General features: G+C 27.8%; 2 protein-coding genes across 2 annotated transcripts; both read right to left on the bottom strand.

The window, feature by feature from the left end:
• Positions 1–1,600: 1,600 nt before the first annotated feature.
• LOC105129223 (cytochrome P450 CYP72A219-like) lies at positions 1,601–4,399 on the bottom strand. The gene is made up of 5 exons (XM_011031196.1): positions 4,055–4,399; positions 3,717–3,937; positions 2,931–3,175; positions 2,389–2,752; positions 1,601–2,279 (listed from the first exon to the last, which is right to left on the bottom strand). The coding sequence occupies exons 1-5, from the start codon at positions 4,329–4,331 to the stop codon at positions 1,854–1,856; spliced, it is 1,533 nt and encodes a 510-aa protein (XP_011029498.1). The 5' UTR covers positions 4,332–4,399; the 3' UTR covers positions 1,601–1,853.
• Positions 4,400–9,320: 4,921 nt separating this feature from the next.
• LOC105129222 (cytochrome P450 CYP72A219-like) lies at positions 9,321–11,810 on the bottom strand. The gene is made up of 5 exons (XM_011031195.1): positions 11,508–11,810; positions 11,165–11,385; positions 10,688–10,932; positions 10,200–10,563; positions 9,321–10,091 (listed from the first exon to the last, which is right to left on the bottom strand). Exons 1-5 carry the CDS (start codon positions 11,782–11,784, stop codon positions 9,666–9,668), a joined length of 1,533 nt encoding a protein of 510 aa, XP_011029497.1. The 5' UTR covers positions 11,785–11,810; the 3' UTR covers positions 9,321–9,665.
• Positions 11,811–21,607: the final 9,797 nt, after the last annotated feature.

Raw genomic sequence — 21,607 nt, 5'->3', positions numbered from 1 at the left:
TCAAATATCTTTTAAATAATATATATATATATGACAAAGACATTAGTGATTTATATTGATTTGTGATCAACATATTTTTCACATGGAATAGTCAGCGGAATCTTCCCCTCTCACACACAAACACGCGGCATACCCCTAGAGGCAGGCCGGCAGGAAAAATCGAATGGCAGGGACAGGTACAGGGACAGGGACCTCTTCGTGATCGGTAGAATGAGCCCACCACTTGCTCTTGCCCGAGCTGCTCACCCAACCATTCCGACTACGTCCAAAATTGAGTTCCTTGCGCACCTTCACTGTTCAAGTCAACAGTGAAGATGCATGAGAAACAAATTTTATGTTTTAAAAAAAAATTAAAAAAATGTTACTTCAAATTTTTTTCTTCTAATTTTCAAATTATTTTGATATCAAAAATAATTTTTTTAAAATAAAATAATTATTTTAATATATTTCTAGATAAAAAATACTTTCAACAGCTATCGTTACCACACTCTTAAATGCTATTAAAATAATAATTCAAAATTTTCAAATTTAATTGGAAGCAAAGTTCTAGTCATATATTCGAAAGGTCAAATTAGATTGATTTAATTTTTAAAAAATAACTAAAATAATTTTTTATCCCTAAAAAAAATAAAAAAAATTAATAAGTTGAGGACCACATCAAATTAAATTGATTCAATTTTTCAAAAATAACTAAAATAATATTGTTTTGATTCTTTAAAAAAAATCAATAAATTGAGGATCACATCAATTAGGTTTTACCACATGTCAACTTTTATGTTTCATATGGTAAAACTAACTCACTCTTGTTTTTATTTTAACCCAATCTAGTCCATGTGTCAGGTTGGTCAAGTCTTGACTAAACCTTTCAAGCTATTTCAGATTTTATAATTAAGATTAAAGTTTTGAATTTTCAATTTTTTTTAATTTTGAATTTTTTTTATTTTAGGGTAAAAATTGCACAATAATCTCATAATTCAATATGGGATCCCAAAAAAATTGTTTTAAAAAGAATATATCTTTTTATTCAAAAATAAAAAAATTCAAAATTTAAAATCAAAAAATATTTTTCAGATACGAGAAGTCATCGAGCTACAACAAATCAAAATAACCAAAATATAATATTTTAATATAATGAGTTGAAGAAAAACTTCAAAGAAAAAAATGAAAGTTGAAATCCAACTTGATCAATATTAAAAAAATTAATTAAATTTAAGGATTTAATAAAATTAATTAAATTTAAGAATTTAATGAAACTTTTAATTGGTTTAATTAAAGATTTAATTAAAGAAAAATTAAGTTTAAAAGTTAATTTAGCTTAAGCTTAATAAGATTTAATTGCAGGAATTAATTAAGATCAAAGATTTACTTTAACTTTTAATGGGTTTTGAATTCAATTAAAAATTTTATTAAAAAAATCAAGTTTAAAGATTTAATTTGTATCAATTCTAAAAAAAAGGTTAAAACATTAGAGACAAATAAAACTTGTAGAGGTTAAATGAGTGCAACATGATGCATAAAAAACAGAGGACACCCAAAACTGAGTTCCTCGCGCAACTTATGAACACTGAAGGTCCATAAAACAACAGAGAACAATAAAAGATTGAAGGAAATACGCATCTTTCTTCATTAGGTGGTGCTTTCATAAGCACATACTATGAACAATCATCAGAACCAAAAGAAAGAAAAGCGAATAATCACTTTAATACAATAGCAGATGGCAACATTATGCATAGAAACAACACTCTCTACTGCACCAACTTGTTCCTGGTTGCAACAAAACATTGGGACAACCTGCTGTAACTCATTCAACTGAGTTGCTTCCCTTCCTAAGATACTAAAGTACTATATAAACCTTATAATTGGTGTAGTATAATAGGAGCTCCATGTTGTGGTTGAAGAGTTATGACATTACAAGGAGCATGCGTGTAAGAGGGTGAAAGCTCAAACCAGAAATTTTGTAGAATCATAGTAAGAGCCATCTTTGCTTCAGTCAAGGCAAAGTTTTGGCCTAGACAAAATCTAGGGCCCCAACCAAAAGGGTAAAATGCAATTTCATCCTTTGATGCTTTCGAAACTCCTTCAGAGAATCTCTCTGGTTTGAATTCTTCTGCGTTGTCTCCCCAATACTCAGGATCATAGTGAAGAATCAAGAGTGGTAACAGGAGGTCAACCCCAGCTGGAATGGACATTCCTCGAATGCTTGTTTCCTTTAGAGTATGTCGATACAGAAGATTCACAGGTGGATATAGTCTTAGTACCTCGTTTAAGATCATTGAGACCTGCAAATTTATTTAGTTTCATAAACCAAGGATTTATAATCGTTTCCAACGAATTGATTGTAACTCACAAAACATGGTAAATTAATGCGTGAACAAAAGAAGTACTTACAATTCTGACTTGTTTTATACTATCGATATCGGGTGTTCTCTTGCCACAAATCTGCAAAACTTCTTCTCTTGCTTTCTCTTGCCAGTCTGGATGCATAGATAGAACTATCAATGTCCAAGTGAGTAAGTTTGCTGTGGTCTCTTGGCCTGCAAGGAAGAACAACTTGCATTCCTCGATTACATCTTCAATTTTCATGTCATTATCAGCATCATCGCTGCTCTGTAAAAGCAAGCTGAGCAAGTCAGCATCGCCTGAGTCTCCATTTTGAATGGCCTGTTCCTTCTTATGGATAATATTTCTCAACGCTGCTTTTATCTCTTTGTCTATACTGTATCTCTTCTTGTTCTTTTTAGTGGGTATGAACCTATTGGAGAAGCGCAAAGAAATGAAATGTTGTTAACTGGGATTTAATGTATTATCAGACATTGGTTAAAATTTTTAACAAGCACCAAGAGAAGCTTGTTATCAGACATTGGTTAAAATTTTTAACAACCACCAAGAGAAGCTTGAATTTGCAAGAGATAAATGGCATTAATATGTACCTCAAACCAGGGAAGTAAATGGAATAAAAAGCTTCAAGGACCAAGATAACTTGATCTTTTTGAAGATCAAATATTTTCTTTCCCTCTTCATAGCTGCTTCCAAAGGCTGCTCGAGCTATAACATCACTTGCAAGAATATTAAATTCGCTTGCAACATCCAATTCACATGATCCCTGAGGACCTGCTAATTTCTTCCATCGCTGAACCAGATCACAACAGCAGGCTGAAAATGCTGGGATCATCCCCTGTTCACATACCAGGACTAATCAGTAAACTCTAATACCATATCAAACGTTGATTCAATTCCAAAGTTAAAAAGCTAGTGATTGAAGGCTAAAGATCTGGAATCCGAAAATCCTTATAAAACATGTATACAAGTTAAATGGCTATACTAGTTCCCGCAAAGTTTCTTTATGATAATTCAAGAATTCTTTCAAGCCTCCATCTCAAGTTTGACTACAGTACACGTTTTGGTGTGTATAGCTGTACCATCTCCTCAACTTGTCAAAGAACCATTTTAATCCAATAGAATACCATGTAATAGAACTACCTCAATCCAATAGCTCAAGCACAGGTTCCAAAATATGATTTATGTAACTCTCTATCACTCCTTCTTGCCATTTGCTTACATTGATGAATGTTTTCTGGATCAGTTTTTTCTTATGCAGCACATTGGTCAATTGATAAAATGTAAAGAAGTCCAAATAGATTCTAAACTTTCAAATGCAAGCTGTAAAAATTTCTTAAGAATGTTTAAACTTGCAAGATTCAGGCAGGTGAAGTTACCCTTAATCTCTCAACGTGGAAGGCAGGTGTCATCAACCTTCTGCGTTTGGCCCATTTGTCCCCTTCCAAGGTTGAGACTCCCAGCTGTAATAGACCCACAAGGGCATTTCGCGGTGGCTTTATAATGTGACCACTAGTGTCTGTTAACACCAACCTCACCAGCTCTGGATCAGATAATAGCAGGCTAGGTCTTGTCCCCATCCAACACAGGGAGACCTTTCCTGTTCTCGTTCGCATTACAAATCAGTATAATACCATTTACAAAGTATATGCATGAACAGAAATTCCTAATACTAATAAAAATCTTAAAAAATGATATAGCTTGTGAAGCTGCTCACCGTAAATTTGCACCATTTTATAAAAGAATGGAAGGACACGTGGTGCAATTTCTTGATTTGGAGAAATGGGCCTGGACCTTGCTTCTTTAGAAGACCTTGCAAACTCTTTCATATCACCATTCAAAAGCTTGTAAGAAGTACCTCTGATCCCTTGCTTCCTCAAACGCTTCTCTTGGCTTTTCGGCTTCAGCCAAAAGGTGTGAGCAACTCTAAACACAACATAGAGAGATAGAAGTAAAGAAGAGGACAGAAACCCTCTGAAAATAAAATCTTCCATTTTTTTTTGGTTGGAAACTGCTGCTTCAGCAAACTTGGGAATCGATGAAGCTTGATGGAAATGAGACCCGATTGGTGAAGAATTTAAAGGGCTTTTGTTAGCTGCTGTTTGAACTTGGACCTCGTCGCTTTCCTTTGTTTATATATATATATATATGATGATGATGAACTATATGACAATACTTGTCACCAACCAAAAATAATGGTCAGTGATGTTTATTTTTTTTAATAAGATTTTGAATTCAAGTTCCAGTAGTAAAATATATTATTATTAAAAAATATTTTAATTTTTATTACATCAACTTAGTTTAATTGGATAAGTTTTAATCTAATAAACTTTTAAATACCACAATTTAGATAAAATAACATACTTATCATTAGTTGATAAATTAAAGAGGGTGATCTAGATAGTAATATAGTGGTAAGAATTTGGTATTAAAAAGTTTGTTTTTTCTGTGGTCTTAAATCCGAGTTTTGTGGTTGTTCATATAACTTATCATTAGTTGATAAATTAAAGAGGGGTGATCTAGATAGTAATCTAGTGGTAAGAATTTGGTAATAAAAAGTTTGTTTTTTTTGTGGTCTTAAATCCGAGCCCTGTGGTTGTTCATATAATGATCATTGAAGACTTGCATGGTCGTTAATTTCAGAGCTCATGAGATTAGTTGAGGTACTTGTAAATTGATCAGAACACCCACATTAAACTAAAAAAAAAAAAGAGCGGTAACAATACATAATTAATACATGTTTTTTATATAAAAAATTAATTTTTTAATTATATTGATTTGATTTTGAATTTTGAATATAATATTTGTGACCAAACAACTTAGAATTATTGGTCTTGATAAGACTGTTTAGAAATATTTTCATATCCCATAAAAAATTTAAAAAATAAAATTTAACTTAAATTTAATTTTTTTATATTATTTTGAAATGATAATGTTAAAAATAATTTTTTAAAAATAAAAATAATATTTTAATATATTTTTAAATAAAAAATTACTTTAAAAACAACTGAAAAACCAGTTCTACCTTTTGTTTTTTCTTGACAAACTTAACCCATCTCTTGTCTCATTGTTTGACAATCACCAAAGTCACGTGTGTTGATTTCAAGAACCCAAAAAATAAAAAAGTGAAAACGACAGAACGGGAACATAAATTCTAATTTGCGGGTACGAAGATTATACGCACGTGATATCCGATAATAATATGCTCTTGTCTAGCAGCTGAAGTTATCAATTAACTATAACTAAAAAATTAACAGTATTTTATTAATTATGAATTAAAAATGTTCTCATTTTGAATTGCACTTCTTAACGAGTTCTTGTGAATTATAAGTGATTTTACTATTGAGTGGAAGGATAGCAAGGCTGCGTACCAATCTCCTAGATCAGCTCTAGTTTTAGTGTGGCTCCAGCTCCAACTCACAGGTATAGAGTTTGTTTAGAAGTATAATTAAGTGTGGCTCCAGCTCCAACTCACAGGTATGGAGTTTGTTTAAAAGTATAATTATAATTTTTTTTAAAATATTTTTTTATTAAAATATATATTAATTATATTTTTTTATTTTTTAAAAATTATTTTTAATATCATTACATTAAAATAATTTGAAAATACTAAAAATATATTACTTTAAAGTTAATAAAAAATAAAAAAAACATATTAATTTGAAGTTAATAAAAAAATAAAAAAATTTCAAATTTTTTTAAAAATGCTTTTGAAATACAGAAATAAACAGGGCGTAATACTGCGGCTGATAAGCTCTAGGCGCTTGCTTGCCAAGTGGAACTGCGGACCCAGACTACAAACATGATGTTGGGGCTATCAAGTTCTGGACGTCTGCATGTCAAGTGAGACTGCAAGCCCCAGGCTGCAGAAACTTTGCATTGGGATTGGCCCGCATATGAGGTTGCAAACCTAGATGAGCGGTTCTAAAAAGCCCACATCCTAAGGTTTATTGAACTGCACGCAAGGGCTGCATAGCCTAATGGTGGATGAAGACTAGCGTAAGCGGATTGCAGAACTAAAGCCCATGGCTGTAAACCTAGACGAGCAGGTTTGCAAACTCATGTGTTTGGGGTCTGTAGGCCCATTCATAGTTGTAGATCCTCGCCTTTAGGGCTGCAGACCCTCTCGCCTGGGTCTGCAGAACCCCACATCTGGGCGTGCAAAATGAGGAACGGGGTGCAGACCCGCCAACCTATGTATTTCATAGCATGTATGCGGTCTACAAACCCCCCGAGAGGGTTGCAAACTCACGCGGCTTGACATGTCTAGGTTTTTTCTGCCAAGTCTAGGGTTTGCAAACTCCCCCAAGGGTTGCAAGTCCATGCGGCTAGGTTTCCAAATCCTGTAAAGAAAACAAATTAAAAAATAAAAAAAAATATAATAAGTAATAACAATTATTATTTTTATTATTATCATTAATAAATTTTATAACAAGATTATTTTTTAACTTTAAATTAATACATTTTCCTTTCATTCATATTAAAATATTTTTGTATTATTTTTTATGTGATTTTATAAAAAATAGATTTAAAACAATAAAAAATATTATCTCAACATATTTTTTAAAAATATTTTAAGATATTTCTAGATTTATTTTTTTCTCCCTTGAATTTTCTTTTCTTTACTCTTATTGATTTTTCTTTCATGTTGTAAAGAGAAAATAAATTAATATGATTTTGTTTTCTATTATACAAAAGTTAGGTGATGATAATTATTTTTTCATTTCAGGTTGAGTCAAATTTTTTTATGAAAGGATGTTTGGTTTTACATTCCAAAAATACTTTGAAAAATTTTCAATTTTTTTATTGTTTTTTTTTATTTTAAATTAATATTTTTTATATTTTTATATTTTTTTAATTTTATTTTTAAAGATATTAAGATTGGGTGTCATTGCACAACCACAACCAAGATAAACATATTAAGTTGGGTTTTTACTTCAAAATAGCTTTGAATTTAGCTATTATTGAATCCATTAACTTTGAGTCCTGTTTTTAACATGATCCATCAGCTTTGGATCTTGCTTCTAGCTGTAACCATCAATAATTTTTTTTTTCTTTTCTCTTGAGTCAGACATTCTTTTTCAAAGGGGTAGGAAAGGGTGCCTTGTTTAAGGATCTTGGGTGTGGCTAGGCGTAAACTTAAATACCTTAGGTTTTGCAGATTCGCTTGATCCAAGATTATTGATTCTTCATCGGGATCCAATCTCTTGAGTCCACCATCATGATCCAATTTTTTAGGTTGTGTCAAGACTAAAAGCTCTTAGGTCTGGTGTAAAAATTCAGGGCTAATAGGTCATACGTTAGAACTCAAGGTTCTTAGGTTTTAAGTTTTAAATATAATTATTTGTATTATAATTAAAGTATTAATCTAAAAAATATAAATATTTTTGTTATAAATATTAGTATTTTTATTATAATTAAAAATATTAATATTAAAAATAGTATTATTTATGGTATAGATATTATTATTTTTATTATAATTAATATTATTAAAATAATTAATAAATTTGAAAACAAATATTACCAATATTGAAAAACAATCATAGATTGGATTTAAAGTGTAATAATAATAATAATAATAATACTAATTTTACACTTCAAATCAAATCTATGATTTTTTTTCAATATTGGTAATATTTGTTTTCAAATTTATTAATTATTTTATTAATAGTATTTGATTTGAAGTGTAAAATTATTATTATTATTATTATTATTAATTTTACAATTCAAATCAAATCTATGATTTTTTTTCAATATTGGTAATATTTGTTTTCAAATTTATTAATTATTTTGTTAATAGTATTTGATTTGAAGTGTAAAATTATTATTATTATTATTATTATTATTATTATTAGTATTATTATAGAAAAAAACATAGATTTGATTTTAAAGGTAAAATCAATTATTATTATTATTATTATTATTATTATTTATTTTTTTCTTCACTTCAAATTAATATTTTCCTTAATTCATGTTAAGATTTTCTATTATTATTTTGATGTGATTATATATAAAATAGATTTTAAAAAATTAAAAAAATTATTAAAAAAATTAAAAAAATTATCTCAATATATATTTTTTTTAAATATTTTAAGATATCTTCAATTTTATTTTTTACTCTCTTGATTTTTTTTCTCTTATTGATTTTTGCTCAAACTGTAAATAAAATCTAAAATAGCTTTGGACCTAGCAACCACTGGAACTATAATCCTTTATTCTTGCTGCGAGCGTAACCCATCAACATGGATTCTATCCATAGCAAGACTCATTAATGTTGGGTCATGCCTCTAGAAGACCCATCAGTAATTCAATTTTAAATTTTTTTTTTAGGTTCAACATTCTCTTACAGACTTAAAAAACTTGGGACAGGAAAAAATAACCACATCCAAAGAAGTTTAGGTATGGTTAGGATGCAAACTCAAATCCCTTAGACCCAGCCTTGCCTGACACAATACTATTGATCCTTTATCAGGATCCGATGTCTTGGATTCCGGCACATTATTTGAAGCTAATAAGTCATGTATTAATGTATTAGTACTTAAAATTTTTGAATAAGTTTTTAAATATAATTATTTATATTATAATTTATATTAATTCTAAAAAGTTATACTTAAAATTATTGAATAAGTTTTTAAATATAATTATTTATATTATAATTTATATCAATTCTAAAAAGTTAAAAAAACTAGAGAGAATTAAAACTTGAAGAGGTTAAATTATTGCAATCATCATGGCTACATAAAAAACAGAGGACACCCAGAACAGGGATCCTCGCGCGCCTTATGAACAGTGAAGGTCCATAAAAAACTCTTTTTTTTTTTTTTTTGAGTCTTCAGATAGTAAGTCATAGTTATAAAATGCCAAATCTTTGGGATGCATCTATCTATTTTACTGGGTACAAGAAGGAAAGGACAAGTTCCAGGAGTTATTTGTACTCTCTCCCTTGAATGGAAGATGAGAAAGCAGCAGAGAACAATAGAAGATTGAAGGAAATAAGCATCTTTCTCTATTAGGTGGTGCTTTCATAAGCACATACAATGAACAATCATCAGAACCAAAAGAAAGAAAAGGGAATAATCACTTTAATACAATAGCAGATGGAAACATTATGCATAGAAACAACACTCTCCATGGCGCCAACTTGTTCCAAAAGAAAGAAAAGGGAATAATCACTTTAATACAATAGCAGATGGCAACATTATGCATAGAAACAACACTCTCTACTGCACCAACTTGTTCCTGGTTGCAACAAAACATTGGGACAACCTGCTGTAACTCATTCAACTGAGTTGCTTCCCTTCCTAAGATACTAAAGTACTATATAAACCTTATAATTGGTGTAGTATAATAGGAGCTCCATGTTGTGGTTGAAGAGTTATGACATTACAAGGAGCATGCGTGTAAGAGGGTGAAAGCTCAAACCAGAAATTTTGTAGAATCATAGCAAGAGCCATCTTTGCTTCAGTCAAGGCAAAGTTTTGGCCTAGACAAAATCTAGGGCCCCAACCAAAAGGGTAAAATGCAATTTCATCCTTTGATGCTTTCGAAACTCCTTCAGAGAATCTCTCTGGTTTGAATTCTTCTGCGTTGTCTCCCCAATACTCAGGATCATAGTGAAGGAACAAGAATGGTAACAGGAGGTCAACCCCAGCTGGAATGGACATTCCTCGAATGCTTGTTTCCTTTAGAGTATGTCGATACAGAAGATTCACAGGTGGATATAGTCTTAGTACCTCGTTTAAGATCATTGAGACCTGCAAATTTATTTAGTTTCATAAACCAAGGATTTATAATCGTTTCCAACGAATTGATTGTAACTCAAAAACATGGTAAATTAACGCGTGAACAAAAGAGGTACATACAATTCTGACTTGTTTTATACTATCGATATCGGGTGTTCTCTTGCCACAAATCTGCAAAACTTCTTCTCTTGCTTTCTCTTGCCAGTCTGGATGCATAGATAGAACTATCAATGTCCAAGTGAGTAAGTTTGCTGTGGTCTCTTGGCCTGCAAAGAAGAACAACTTGCATTCCTCGATTACATCTTCAATTTTCATGTCATTATCAGCATCATCGCTGCTCTGTAAAAGCAAGCTGAGCAAGTCAGCATCGCCTGAGTCTCCATTTTGCATGGCCTGTTCCTTCTTATGGATAATATTTCTCAATGCCGCTTTTATCTCTTTGTCTATACTGTATCTCTTCTTGTTCTTTTTAGTGGGTATGAACCTATTGGAGAAGCGCAAAGAAATGAAATGTTGTTAACTGGGATTTAATGTATTATCAGACATTGGTTAAAAATTTTAACAAGCACCAAGAGAAGCTTGAAGAGATAAATGGCATTAATATGTACCTCAAACCAGGGAAGTAAATGGAATAAAAAGCTTCATGGACCAAGATAACTTGATCTTTTTGAAGATCAAATATTTTCTTTCCCTCTTCATAGCTGCTTCCAAAGGCTGCTCGAGCTATAACATCACTTGCAAGAATATTAATTTCGCGTGCAACATCCAATTCACATGATCCCTGAGGACCTGCTAATTTCTTCCATCGCTGAACCAGATCACAACAGCAGGCTGAAAATGCTGGGATCATCCCCTTTTCACATACCAGCACAAATCAGCATATAGACTCTAATACCATATCAAAAGTTGATTCAATTCGAAAGTTAAAAAGCTAGTGATTGAAGGCTAAAGATCTGGAGTCCTAAAATCCTTATAAAATATGTATACAAGTTAAATGGCTATATTAGTTCCGCAAAGTGTCTTTCAACTTGTCAAAGAACCTTCTTAATCCAACAGAATATCATGATTCAGGTAGGTGAAGTTACCCTTAATCTCTCGACGTGGAAGGCAGGTGTCATCAACCTTCTGCGTTTGGTCCATTTGTCTCCTTCCAAGGTTGAGACTCCCAGTTGTAATAGATCCACAAGGGCATTTCGCGGTGGCTTTGTAATGTGACCACTCGTGTCTGCTAACACCAACCTGACCAGCTCTGGATCAGCTAATAGCAGGCGAGGTCTTGTCCCCATCCAACACAAGGAGACCTTTCCTGTTCTCGTTCGCATTACAAATCAGGATAATATCATTTTCAAAGTACATGTATGAACAGAAATTCCTAAAAATAATAATAAATCTTTAAAAAATGAGATAGCTTGTGAAGCTGCCGCTCACCGTAAATTTGCACCATTTTATAAAAGAATGGAAGGACACGTGGTGCAATTTCTTGATTTGGAGAAATGGGCCTGGACCTTGCTTCTTTAGAAGACCTTGCAAACTCTTTCATATCACCATTCAAAAGCTTGTAAGAAGTACCTCTGATCCCTTGCTTCCTCAAACGCTTCTCTTGGCTTTTCGGCTTCAGCCAAAAGGTGTGAGCAACTCTAAACACAACATAGAGAGATAGAAGTAAAGAAGAGGACAGAAACCCTCTGAAAATAAAATCTTCCATTTTTGTTTTTTGGTTGGAAACTGCTGCTCAGGGTTCAATTTATTGGGCTTTTGTTAGCTCCTGATTGAACGTGGACCGTATTGCTTTCCTTTCTTTATTTTTTTTTTAAATATATTTATATACATCATTTATAGCAACACTTGTCACCTACCAAACATAGTGGTTGGTTAAGTGATTAGATGTTTGTTATTTTTAATAAGATATTCAATTAGAGTTTTATGAATAAAATATATTAGTATTGAAAAACATTTTATATTTTATTAGATTAAACCAACTTTACTGGAGTCGTTAGATTTTAATAAACTTCTAAATATTAGGGTCTAGAAAAAAGAAAAAAAACACATTTGTCACTACCCGTAGCCGTTGAATTGAAGAGTGGTGACAATGCATGATTAATACATGTTTTTTATATGATAAATTAATTTTTTTAATACTTTTTAATTGCATTGATGTGATAATTTTGATGCTTTAACACAATAATTCTGACCTAATAACATAGAATTATTAGTTTTAATATGACCGTTTAGAAATATAATACAAGCCACGTTTTATTAAATTTCAAAAAAAAAATTATTTAAATTTATTTTTTATATTTTTAAATTATTTTAATATCTTTACATTAAAAATAATTTTTAAAAAATAAAAAAAATATTTTATTATATTTTTTAAAATAAAAAATATTTTTAAAAATAACAATTATCGTATTTTTAAATACCCCCGCCTAAACCCAACCCATCAAGATTCCAATAGCCACATGCCAACGTCAACCTTTTGTTTTTTCTTGACAACCTTATCCGCCACATTGTTTCACAAACACCATAATCATTACGTGTGATGATTTCAGTGGGGGGGTGGTGTTAAAACGACAAAACGGGAATATAAATCCTAGCATGTCTTGCAGCCCAGGGGACGAAGTATCAATTATGTACAAATTATTATTTTAATATTAATGTAGATATTTAAACTAATTTATACATATTTTAATTAATTTTATAAATTATAAAATTAATTGCTATATAAATCTTTAATAATATTTAAATTTATAAAACTCAAGTGAGTAACTTCTAAAAATTATTATGTATTAATCATTATTATATGTTATTTTAGAGATTGGATTAAATTTTTTTAATATAAAAAATACATTCAGTTATTACTAATGAATTTTTTAGTAAAAAAAAAACTGTATTGGGCTGATTCTCACGTATATTATTGGACATTAAATTTATATATACTTTGTAAACTCTAGCACAAGAAACTTCTTTGGAATAATTAGGCAATTGTCGAGCACTAACAAGCCAAGATGATAAGCCATTAATCACCCTAGGACGCTCTTCAAGAGCTATAAGCTTCTCATCATCGGGTTCTGTCACTTCTGTTCTTGGGAATTTATCTGGCAGTGTTGAGTGGTTATGGCAGCATTGCTGTTATTACCAGATAATTAGCTAGTATAAACAGATATGTCACGATCCAAAAAGAACATTATGTTAATTTATAAGAGTTAATTTTTTTTATGTAATTTTTTATTGAAAATTTAATAGAGTTTTTCCTGTAATGAAACCATCATTCATGACATAATTCATATCATAATTATAATTTAATTATCTTAAATCTCATTCCCAACCAAAACATCACAAAAATAATAGGCATATATTGTCCTATAATAAAGAGACAATCAATAAAATCAAAATACTTAAATAATTCTAAGATTTACATAACTTATAAAATTAATTGATTAAAAAAAAATAAAAACTTAGATTATGAATATAATACTCATACTAATTTGGAGTAAAATCTTATATATATATATATATAATAAAAATATTTTTAAGTATGCTATTCAAATTAATTACACATAACAATTTTATTCTACTAATAAAAAATTCATTCAATCTTTTTTATCTCATTCATTAATCTTAAAATACATATTAATTAATATAAATACACAAAAAGTGTTATATATTCAAGCATATGTTGTGAGGGTTTTAGAAATAAAATTAATATTTTTTTAATATAATTATCAATAAATATAATGTTTCATTTACTACACTCATATAAAAATATTTTTTCTATATATTTTATTGCGAATCATTAATTTCTTACACCTTTATATTCATCTAATTAATTCCAATCTTAACCATTTCATGGAGGTGCTATTTCTTTATTAGGAACACTAATCCATTCTCTTAAATATTAGGCACTAATCCAGCCATTTAATTACCGAGCATTAATTCACTCACCCAAATACTGAACATTAGTTCATTCGTTTAAATGTGTTTATCCGTTCAATTACTAGGTATTAATTCACTCATCCAATTACCGGGCACTAATTTATCTATCCAATTCTTGAGTATTAGTTAACTAGTCTAATTACTGGGATGCTAGTTCATCTGTTACCATCAAAACATAAATTACAAAATTTCTAATTAAAATTTACACATGTTTTTTAATTAATTTCTCTATAAAAATTCATAATGTCGAACACTTACCTATTATTGATGCTTGATTAGTAATTCCTTGTTGCTATTTAGAGCCTTCAACCTCTCTTGTTTCATTTAAAAGATTACATAATTTTAATATTTTATCATCCCATAATTTGATTAAAGCTTCTCCACATAATAAAGTTTTTTATCAATACAATTTTAATATCTGAAATTATTATCATTATTTTTTTTCATGTTCTTTAATAATTCAACAAATAACTCTTATATTCACCTAAACTTTTAATTCATCACAATTATAAAAAAATCTTATATTATTATAAAATTTTTCCAATAACTATAAGAAATTTAGTTCTTTCACACCTAATTCAATACATCATTTCATTATTATTTTTTTCACTATTGAAATGCAAATTCATAAATTTCTTATGGCTTGAATTTTTTTTTTCCATGGCTAAAATCACCTTTCTAAAAGGAGGATATATTCTCTTCTACTCTAAATTTTATTCCGTCATTCAAATTCAATTCATCCATTCAAGTTATAAAAAATCTCAAATTACATCAATTCAACTGACCTCTTGAAATTCTTTATCCTTGCTGAAAATTCAAGTAAAAATGATCACATGATAATTCTTCAATTTTTCACTTAATTAACTTTAACTTATTTATTTTATTTTATTTTATTTTTTTATGCCAATATACAATACCCTATAACAACTTTACAAATTACATCCATCATTTATATTTATCTAAAAGTTTCATAATTACACATGATAATAACTAAACATCAATGTATGAAATTTCACTAATCAACATAATAAAAGATCATCTTTACTCATAACATAATAAGGGATCATAGCAAATCTAATGTGGAAACCACTTTTTATCCCTATCCATCTTTTTTTCTTTTCTTATTTCTCTTCCTTTTATTTTGTTTTACAAATTAACCTAATTAATGACAAGCTCAAGCATTTATTTCCTCAACAAATATATAATCAACATAAATTCATGTGTTCAATCCACCCTAACATCAAGAACTTACCTTTATATAATGCTAATTCTACTCAATCCAAGAACAAATATGAAAAACAACACAACAAAATTATCATGAAGAGTTTTCTTACTTTTAAGGAATGAAGAATCAAAAGTCAAAACAAGTTCAATCAAGTTCTTCTTCACACTTCCCTCTAAGCTCAATTTTTCCCACTTTAAAAGCATACTTCAAATCTTTAAACTCTTTATAGACTTCTTAATATATTAAACCATCTCTTTAATTACTTAACATTCTTTCTAACTTATACTTTTTTTTTCAAGCAATTTCCATAAAAAGATAGCAAAAACTCTCTTTTCATATTTTCTTCTCTTGGTCGGCCGTACACTCCCTTTTGTTTTTCATCGCTGACAACTTATAAAGAAGGTTGTTTTGGGTAAATTTTTAATTTGATCCCTGAAGAAATTTCTAAACACTCATTTGTGTTATTTGTATTTTTATATGAAAAAAATCTTATCATAATTCAAAAATTCTAAAACTTTAATATAAGTTAAAATAATATTTTATAAAACTCCGCTTGAAATTTTAATTTGATCCATCTTCTTTTGATTTATTGTTGTTTTCATTGGGTTTTTTATTAAAGTTTTTATAGTTTTCAATTCTATTATTCAAATAGAGTTTATGGTTTTTATTCTTTCAATAATAATAATAACAACAACAATAATGGTATTGGTGATAGTGGTTGTGGTGGTGGTAATAATTTATTATTTATTATGATGGTGATAGTGGAGATGATGATTTTAATTTTGATAATAACTATAATAATAATAATGATAGTGATAGTGATAGTAATGTAGTGGTAGTAATAATAATAATAAAAATAATAATTATAGTAATAATAATAATAATACTAATAATAATAATAATAATAATCTTTATTCTTTGAATTTCTATTTTTTCAATTCTTTTGTACTATTGAGATTTTTTTTTCTCCATTTCATATTTTAATATTTATTTTATTAGGAACTAAATTTTATGGTTTTTCTAGATCAAATATTTTAGGTCTAATAACTTAGATTATGTGTTTAAAAAATTAACATATTTTTTTTAAAAAAACCTTATAATTCTCTTTATTTTCTTATCAAGTTATTTCAAGCATATAATTTGGACAATAAGTTTAGCAAGATATCCTATAGTAACTTAACTTTAATCAATGTTGTTACATATTTATTAAAAAAAATTATTTTTTTAATTGTATTTCATACTTAAATATTATTTTTTATACAGAAATCACTTTAAAAAGTTTATAGTGCACAGGTAAGCAAAGATTGTATCGGTACAACCAACCTAAAATGGTCATATTAGATTATATACATAGTTTTGAAACCTAGTACAATCCAATAAATTAATTAAAAACTTGGTTGACTCGGGGTTAAAATTAAATTAAATTTAAAAAAATCAAAAAATCAAAAATTAAGATGACCTGATTAATTTAGTAAAAAATTCAGTTGTGCTGAATCTAGTTTTACTTTCTTTGAGGATTTTGATCTTTTAGCAAGATATCCTATAGTAACTTAACTCTAATCAATGTTGTTACACATTTATTAAAAAAAATTATTTTTTTAATTATATTTCATACCTAAATATTATTTTTTAAACAGAAACTACTTTAAAAAGTTTATAGTGCATATGTAAGCAAAGATTGTACCGGTACAACCAACCTAAAATGGCCATGTTAGATTATATGCATAGTTTTGAAACCTAGCACAATCCAATAAATTGATTAAAAACTCGGTTGACTTGGGGTTAAAACTAAATTAAGTTTAAAAAAAATAAAAAAATAAAAAATTGAGATGATCTGATTAATTTAATAAAAAATTAAGTTGTGCTGAATCTAGTTTTACTTTTTTGAGGATTTTGATCAACGTTTCAATCTTTGGCATTTTTTGTTTGGCATTTTTTGTTTTTCATGATAGGAGACAAAATATATAAGTAAATATGTATATAAAATATATACCCTGGACAAAAGAGATACTCATCTATACATTTCTCTCTGTAGGCGGATTAGGAATATATTTCATTGAGTACTCTTACAATAATATATTAATGCAAGAAAAATGAATAATAAATATTTATGTCCCCTCACCATATTTAAGGAAGAAAAATAAATCATGGCCACTCCTAACCCACCAAAACGAAGGGTTTTTATTGAAGTATAGTCCTGAACTTTTTATTGATATTTATTCATAATAAAAAATACAAATAAAAATTGATGCGCATTAGCGGTTTACATGCCTAAACAAAGGCATTTGTGTTCCAGTAAAATATTTTATAAAAGCATATATTTTTTATTTTCTCGTGTTTTTTAGTAAAATATTCCATAATAAATCAATAAATTAACTTACTTTATTTCTTAAAGAGATAAAATATTATATAATAAATCAATAACATATCTCTTCTTTATAATCACTATTAATAATCATCTACGTCACTATTACAATTACTATTATAATCATTACTAATATTATTAAAATTATAATCATTTTATCATTCTCTAGTATCATCATTATATTATCATCATATTTTTCATAACATTGTAAAATTCATGGCATTAAAATATTTTAGAAGATATTTTCTATTTTTAAAATAATTTAAGAAAAAAATGTTTCATTCTTGTCCAAAGGTTTGGAAAAACTATCTTCTTAAAAGGTAAATGGAATTCATTTTCCTTTGCACAGAGCTAAAAAGAAGGTTATGCTAAATAAAAAAAAAAAAAAAGAGAGAAAAGAATGAAGAATAGGAATGTAATGCTTACGCCCAAACGAAATCACATCGCCATCTATTAATATGAATAAAATTCTGCATAGAATTTTCTTTTATGATATAATTTACCATCCTTTGATCACACTCTAAATATTTGATTGCATTTTCTACATTAAGAACTTTGTAATTAATTGATGGAATATGATATTGATAATTAAATATTGATTGTGTCAAAATGATTTTTACCGATTGGCTCATAGGTAATTACTGTTGTTAGCAAAAAGTTTGTGGACAATTTATGTTATGTCGGTAATTCTATCAATAATTTAATTAGTAATAAATTTCTAGATGAAAAAACACATAAAAAAAAATTCATGTTTTATTCTATTGATAAATATGATATATTATTAAAAAAAATATATGTAATTTCATCAATATTTTTTTAATATAACTAGTAGAATTAAATCTCTGGTGATTAAACAGTAATGGTGAGTATCCGTAATTATATATAAAAATATAAATTATATGTTATAACATTTGATTTGACTAAATATCCTTAAATTTTTATTAACTTTATAACAAAATTATAAATTTTAATACTAATTTTCTCACTTTTTTATATATAAAAACTTGATTATTAACTTTTTCATATTTTTTTATTAACTTCCCTTGAATTTTTATTAAATTGATTACTAAAATAATATTTTTAATACATATTTTAGTTCCTTATGCATATATAAAGTTAGTTATAATTACAAGAGAAAAGTTCATGGCTGCCCTTAGGGATACTGTTACGAATTATCTGAATGTATTTATTAAACTTAATTTATTGTTGAATTATCTTAAAAAATAATAAAAATAAATTTAAAATTAAAAATCAATGATATTAATTAAACACATTAGATAATTATAATTTTATATGTTGATATTTTTAAGTTGTTACAACAAATTCTAAATAAAAGATAAAAACATGAATTGATTACAAATATTAAATAACTTATTTACCATTTTTAATATAGAAACTTAATCATTATATTTTGCGAAAATATATTTTTATAGAGGCGAAAAACTATGTTAGGTAGCTTGTGAGTGTGTGTTTGTGTTTTGTGTCTTATAGTTTTCTTATTTATTATTTTGATTGTTAAATAAATAAATAATTCTTTTATTTTGAAAAATATAAAATTAAATAAATAAATAATTCTTTTATTTTGACAACTATGTGTACCATAACTTATCACATCTTTTTATATGTATCTTTCCATATAAATTTTTTAAAAACTTATACCATAACCTTATATATCTCTGACACAAATACTTTTAAATTATTAAAAACAAATTGAACAATAAATTAGAAATTATGAAATTATTGATTTTTTTGGGATATATCACTACATCTTAAAAAACATATTAAAAATGTCATTAAAAATATTTTAAAGAGAGAAAAGAGTTTTGTGCGACTTAATTAAATAATAATAAAAATAAATCAACAAACAAATTAAAATTTCCTTTTTTCTCTCCTTTTTTATTTTATGTCAACACAAATATCATACAATAATTAAAAAAACACAAGTATTATACAAATTAATACTCTGTTTATAAGTCCCATTTAATAAAATAAATTAAAAATTATATATATTAATAAATGATAATAAATTTATTGATTCCAACTAAAAATTAAGTTGAGAAGCTAAGATAAATATGTTATTCATTAGGAAAGAAAGAGTTGAATATTTATTTCAATTTAAAATAAAATATTTAAATATTTAATTGATTTAAATCAATTTAGATTTTATTTTACTAAATCGAGTAATCAAGCATTAATTCAATGTCAAAACTGATTTTTAACATCATGAAAATATCATATAAAACTAGCTGAAAAAAATATTAAATTTAATTTTAAGTCAATTTAATATAAAAATATTAAATTGAGAATAAAAAAACTCAAGTGAAAAAATTATAAAAAAACAATATGGATAACTATTACAACCTATGGTGGATTATATCTTTCTTTTATGTTCATTTTTTTTATTAATGTTTCTTTTATATCACATTGTCGCTCATTCATGATTCTAAATATTGTTTCATGGTTCATTGAGTATTAATTTTAGAGTATAAAAATATAATTGTTAAATAAAAAACAAAAAAATTCAATAGAAAAACACAATAAAATATAAAGGATGTGAATAAAAAAATATTTAAGTTGGATTGAACACCTCAAGTCTTTGATATGTTTTATAATTTGTTTAGTCCATATACATACATGCATAAATAGATGTGTGTACGATATATAAGAAAACGATAAAACATAGGATAAATTATATTTTGTATCCTTTATAGTTTTTTTTTTACTTTGCTTTTTTTAGATGTTATAATGTAAATAAAATTTATATTATAGAATTAATAATTTCATAATATTTCACATCCTCATTCTATGGGCAAAAAAAAATAATAACAAAAAAATATTGAATTATTTATAGAATATTTTTCATTATATTCCATTTAATGCTCAAAGAACCTTGTAGAATTAAAATTACAAAATTACTATGAAATTAAAACTACTATCTCCACTATATACATTTCATTAAACAATTTATCTACTCATGTTTTATTTATGGCAAGAACCTTCGATCAAATATCAAAAAAGTTTCTATCTCATTATCGCTTGGTCGATAGAAAATTTCAAGTTTTCCACAGCACACTCGGCCATCTCATCCTCCATTTTTTATTCTCGGATGCCACCGTGCAAACTTCAAGATTTATTCCCTAGATGTCTCCACAACTTCCTTTAGCCCGTTTTCTGCCATGGAAATGCCCTTTTGTCTCCATGGTTTTAATGTCTGTAAGCCTTCCACACCATCCCACGATGTTTAAAAATGCCTTGGTGGAGGAACAAGATCAACACCTAGAACCACATAATTCTTCTTCGGTGTACCGAATTTTCTAAATCCTATATCACTATCAACATGAGTAGTACTCTTAAGCCATCTAAAGTGACCATGCAGATCCTCCTTCAAAACCCCTTTATTCAACTTAGTTGTAGCAGTAGACCTGTTTCTAGTAACCCTGAAAATCCCCACCTTATCTTCTTTCTGATAATGTTCCATCACAAGCTTCTCCAAGTAATCAAAAGCAGTAAGGCTCACATCCTCAAAATCACCTCTTCAGCGTAGTTTCCACGACCATAGCATAGCGAGTTTTAGATATAAAAGCAGTTTAATTCCAAGATTTTGTCATTTAAAGGCTTGCTTACCATTCATAGCTACATCTCAGAACATTGCTTTGTTTTTTTTGGGTTTTGGTGCGATAGTGCAGCTGTCAAGATATTACATGAAGGGGCTTCTTCCAATGCATAAAATGCAAGTTTTCACATCATGGCATCAAGACTATTAGCAAGATATGTCGTGATTTAAAAAAGAAAAATATTATAAATTTACCATCTATTAAAAATTTAAATGATTATTAATTTTAAAATCTTAAAAAATTAATCAAGTTACATATAAATTAATATGAATACTTATAATCAAGAAAAAAGTTATGTTGTTTTTTGATCGATACCAAGAAAAGATTACCAGAAATAAGGGAAGGAAGAAGGTAAAGGAAAATATTGGAAAAAGAAATTGACATGGAGTTT

The sequence above is a fragment of the Populus euphratica genome, unplaced genomic scaffold (genome assembly GCF_000495115.2).
Source record: "Populus euphratica unplaced genomic scaffold, PopEup_1.0 scaffold86.1, whole genome shotgun sequence".
NCBI lineage: Eukaryota > Viridiplantae > Streptophyta > Magnoliopsida > Malpighiales > Salicaceae > Populus > Populus euphratica.
The sequence above is the reverse complement of the archived record's forward strand: the minus strand, read 5'-3'. Positions and strand labels throughout refer to the sequence as shown.

What these genes read in the sequence shown, in the direction of transcription:
- LOC105129223 (XM_011031196.1), bottom strand. Translation starts at nt 4,331, where the DNA reads ATGGAAGATTTTATTTTCAGAGGGTTTCTGTCCTCTTCTTTACTTCTA. An exon ending in ATTTACTTCCCTGGTTTGAG is followed by an intron (nt 2,753 to 2,930) that starts GTACATATTAAT and finishes CTTCTCCAATAG; the next exon opens with GTTCATACCCACTAAAAAGA. An exon ending in GTATAAAACAAGTCAGAATT is followed by an intron (nt 2,280 to 2,388) that starts GTAAGTACTTCT and finishes ATAAATTTGCAG; the next exon opens with GTCTCAATGATCTTAAACGA.
- LOC105129222 (XM_011031195.1), bottom strand. Translation starts at nt 11,784, where the DNA reads ATGGAAGATTTTATTTTCAGAGGGTTTCTGTCCTCTTCTTTACTTCTA. An exon ending in TCCACGTCGAGAGATTAAGG is followed by an intron (nt 10,933 to 11,164) that starts GTAACTTCACCT and finishes GTATGTGAAAAG; the next exon opens with GGGATGATCCCAGCATTTTC. An exon ending in GTATAAAACAAGTCAGAATT is followed by an intron (nt 10,092 to 10,199) that starts GTATGTACCTCT and finishes ATAAATTTGCAG; the next exon opens with GTCTCAATGATCTTAAACGA.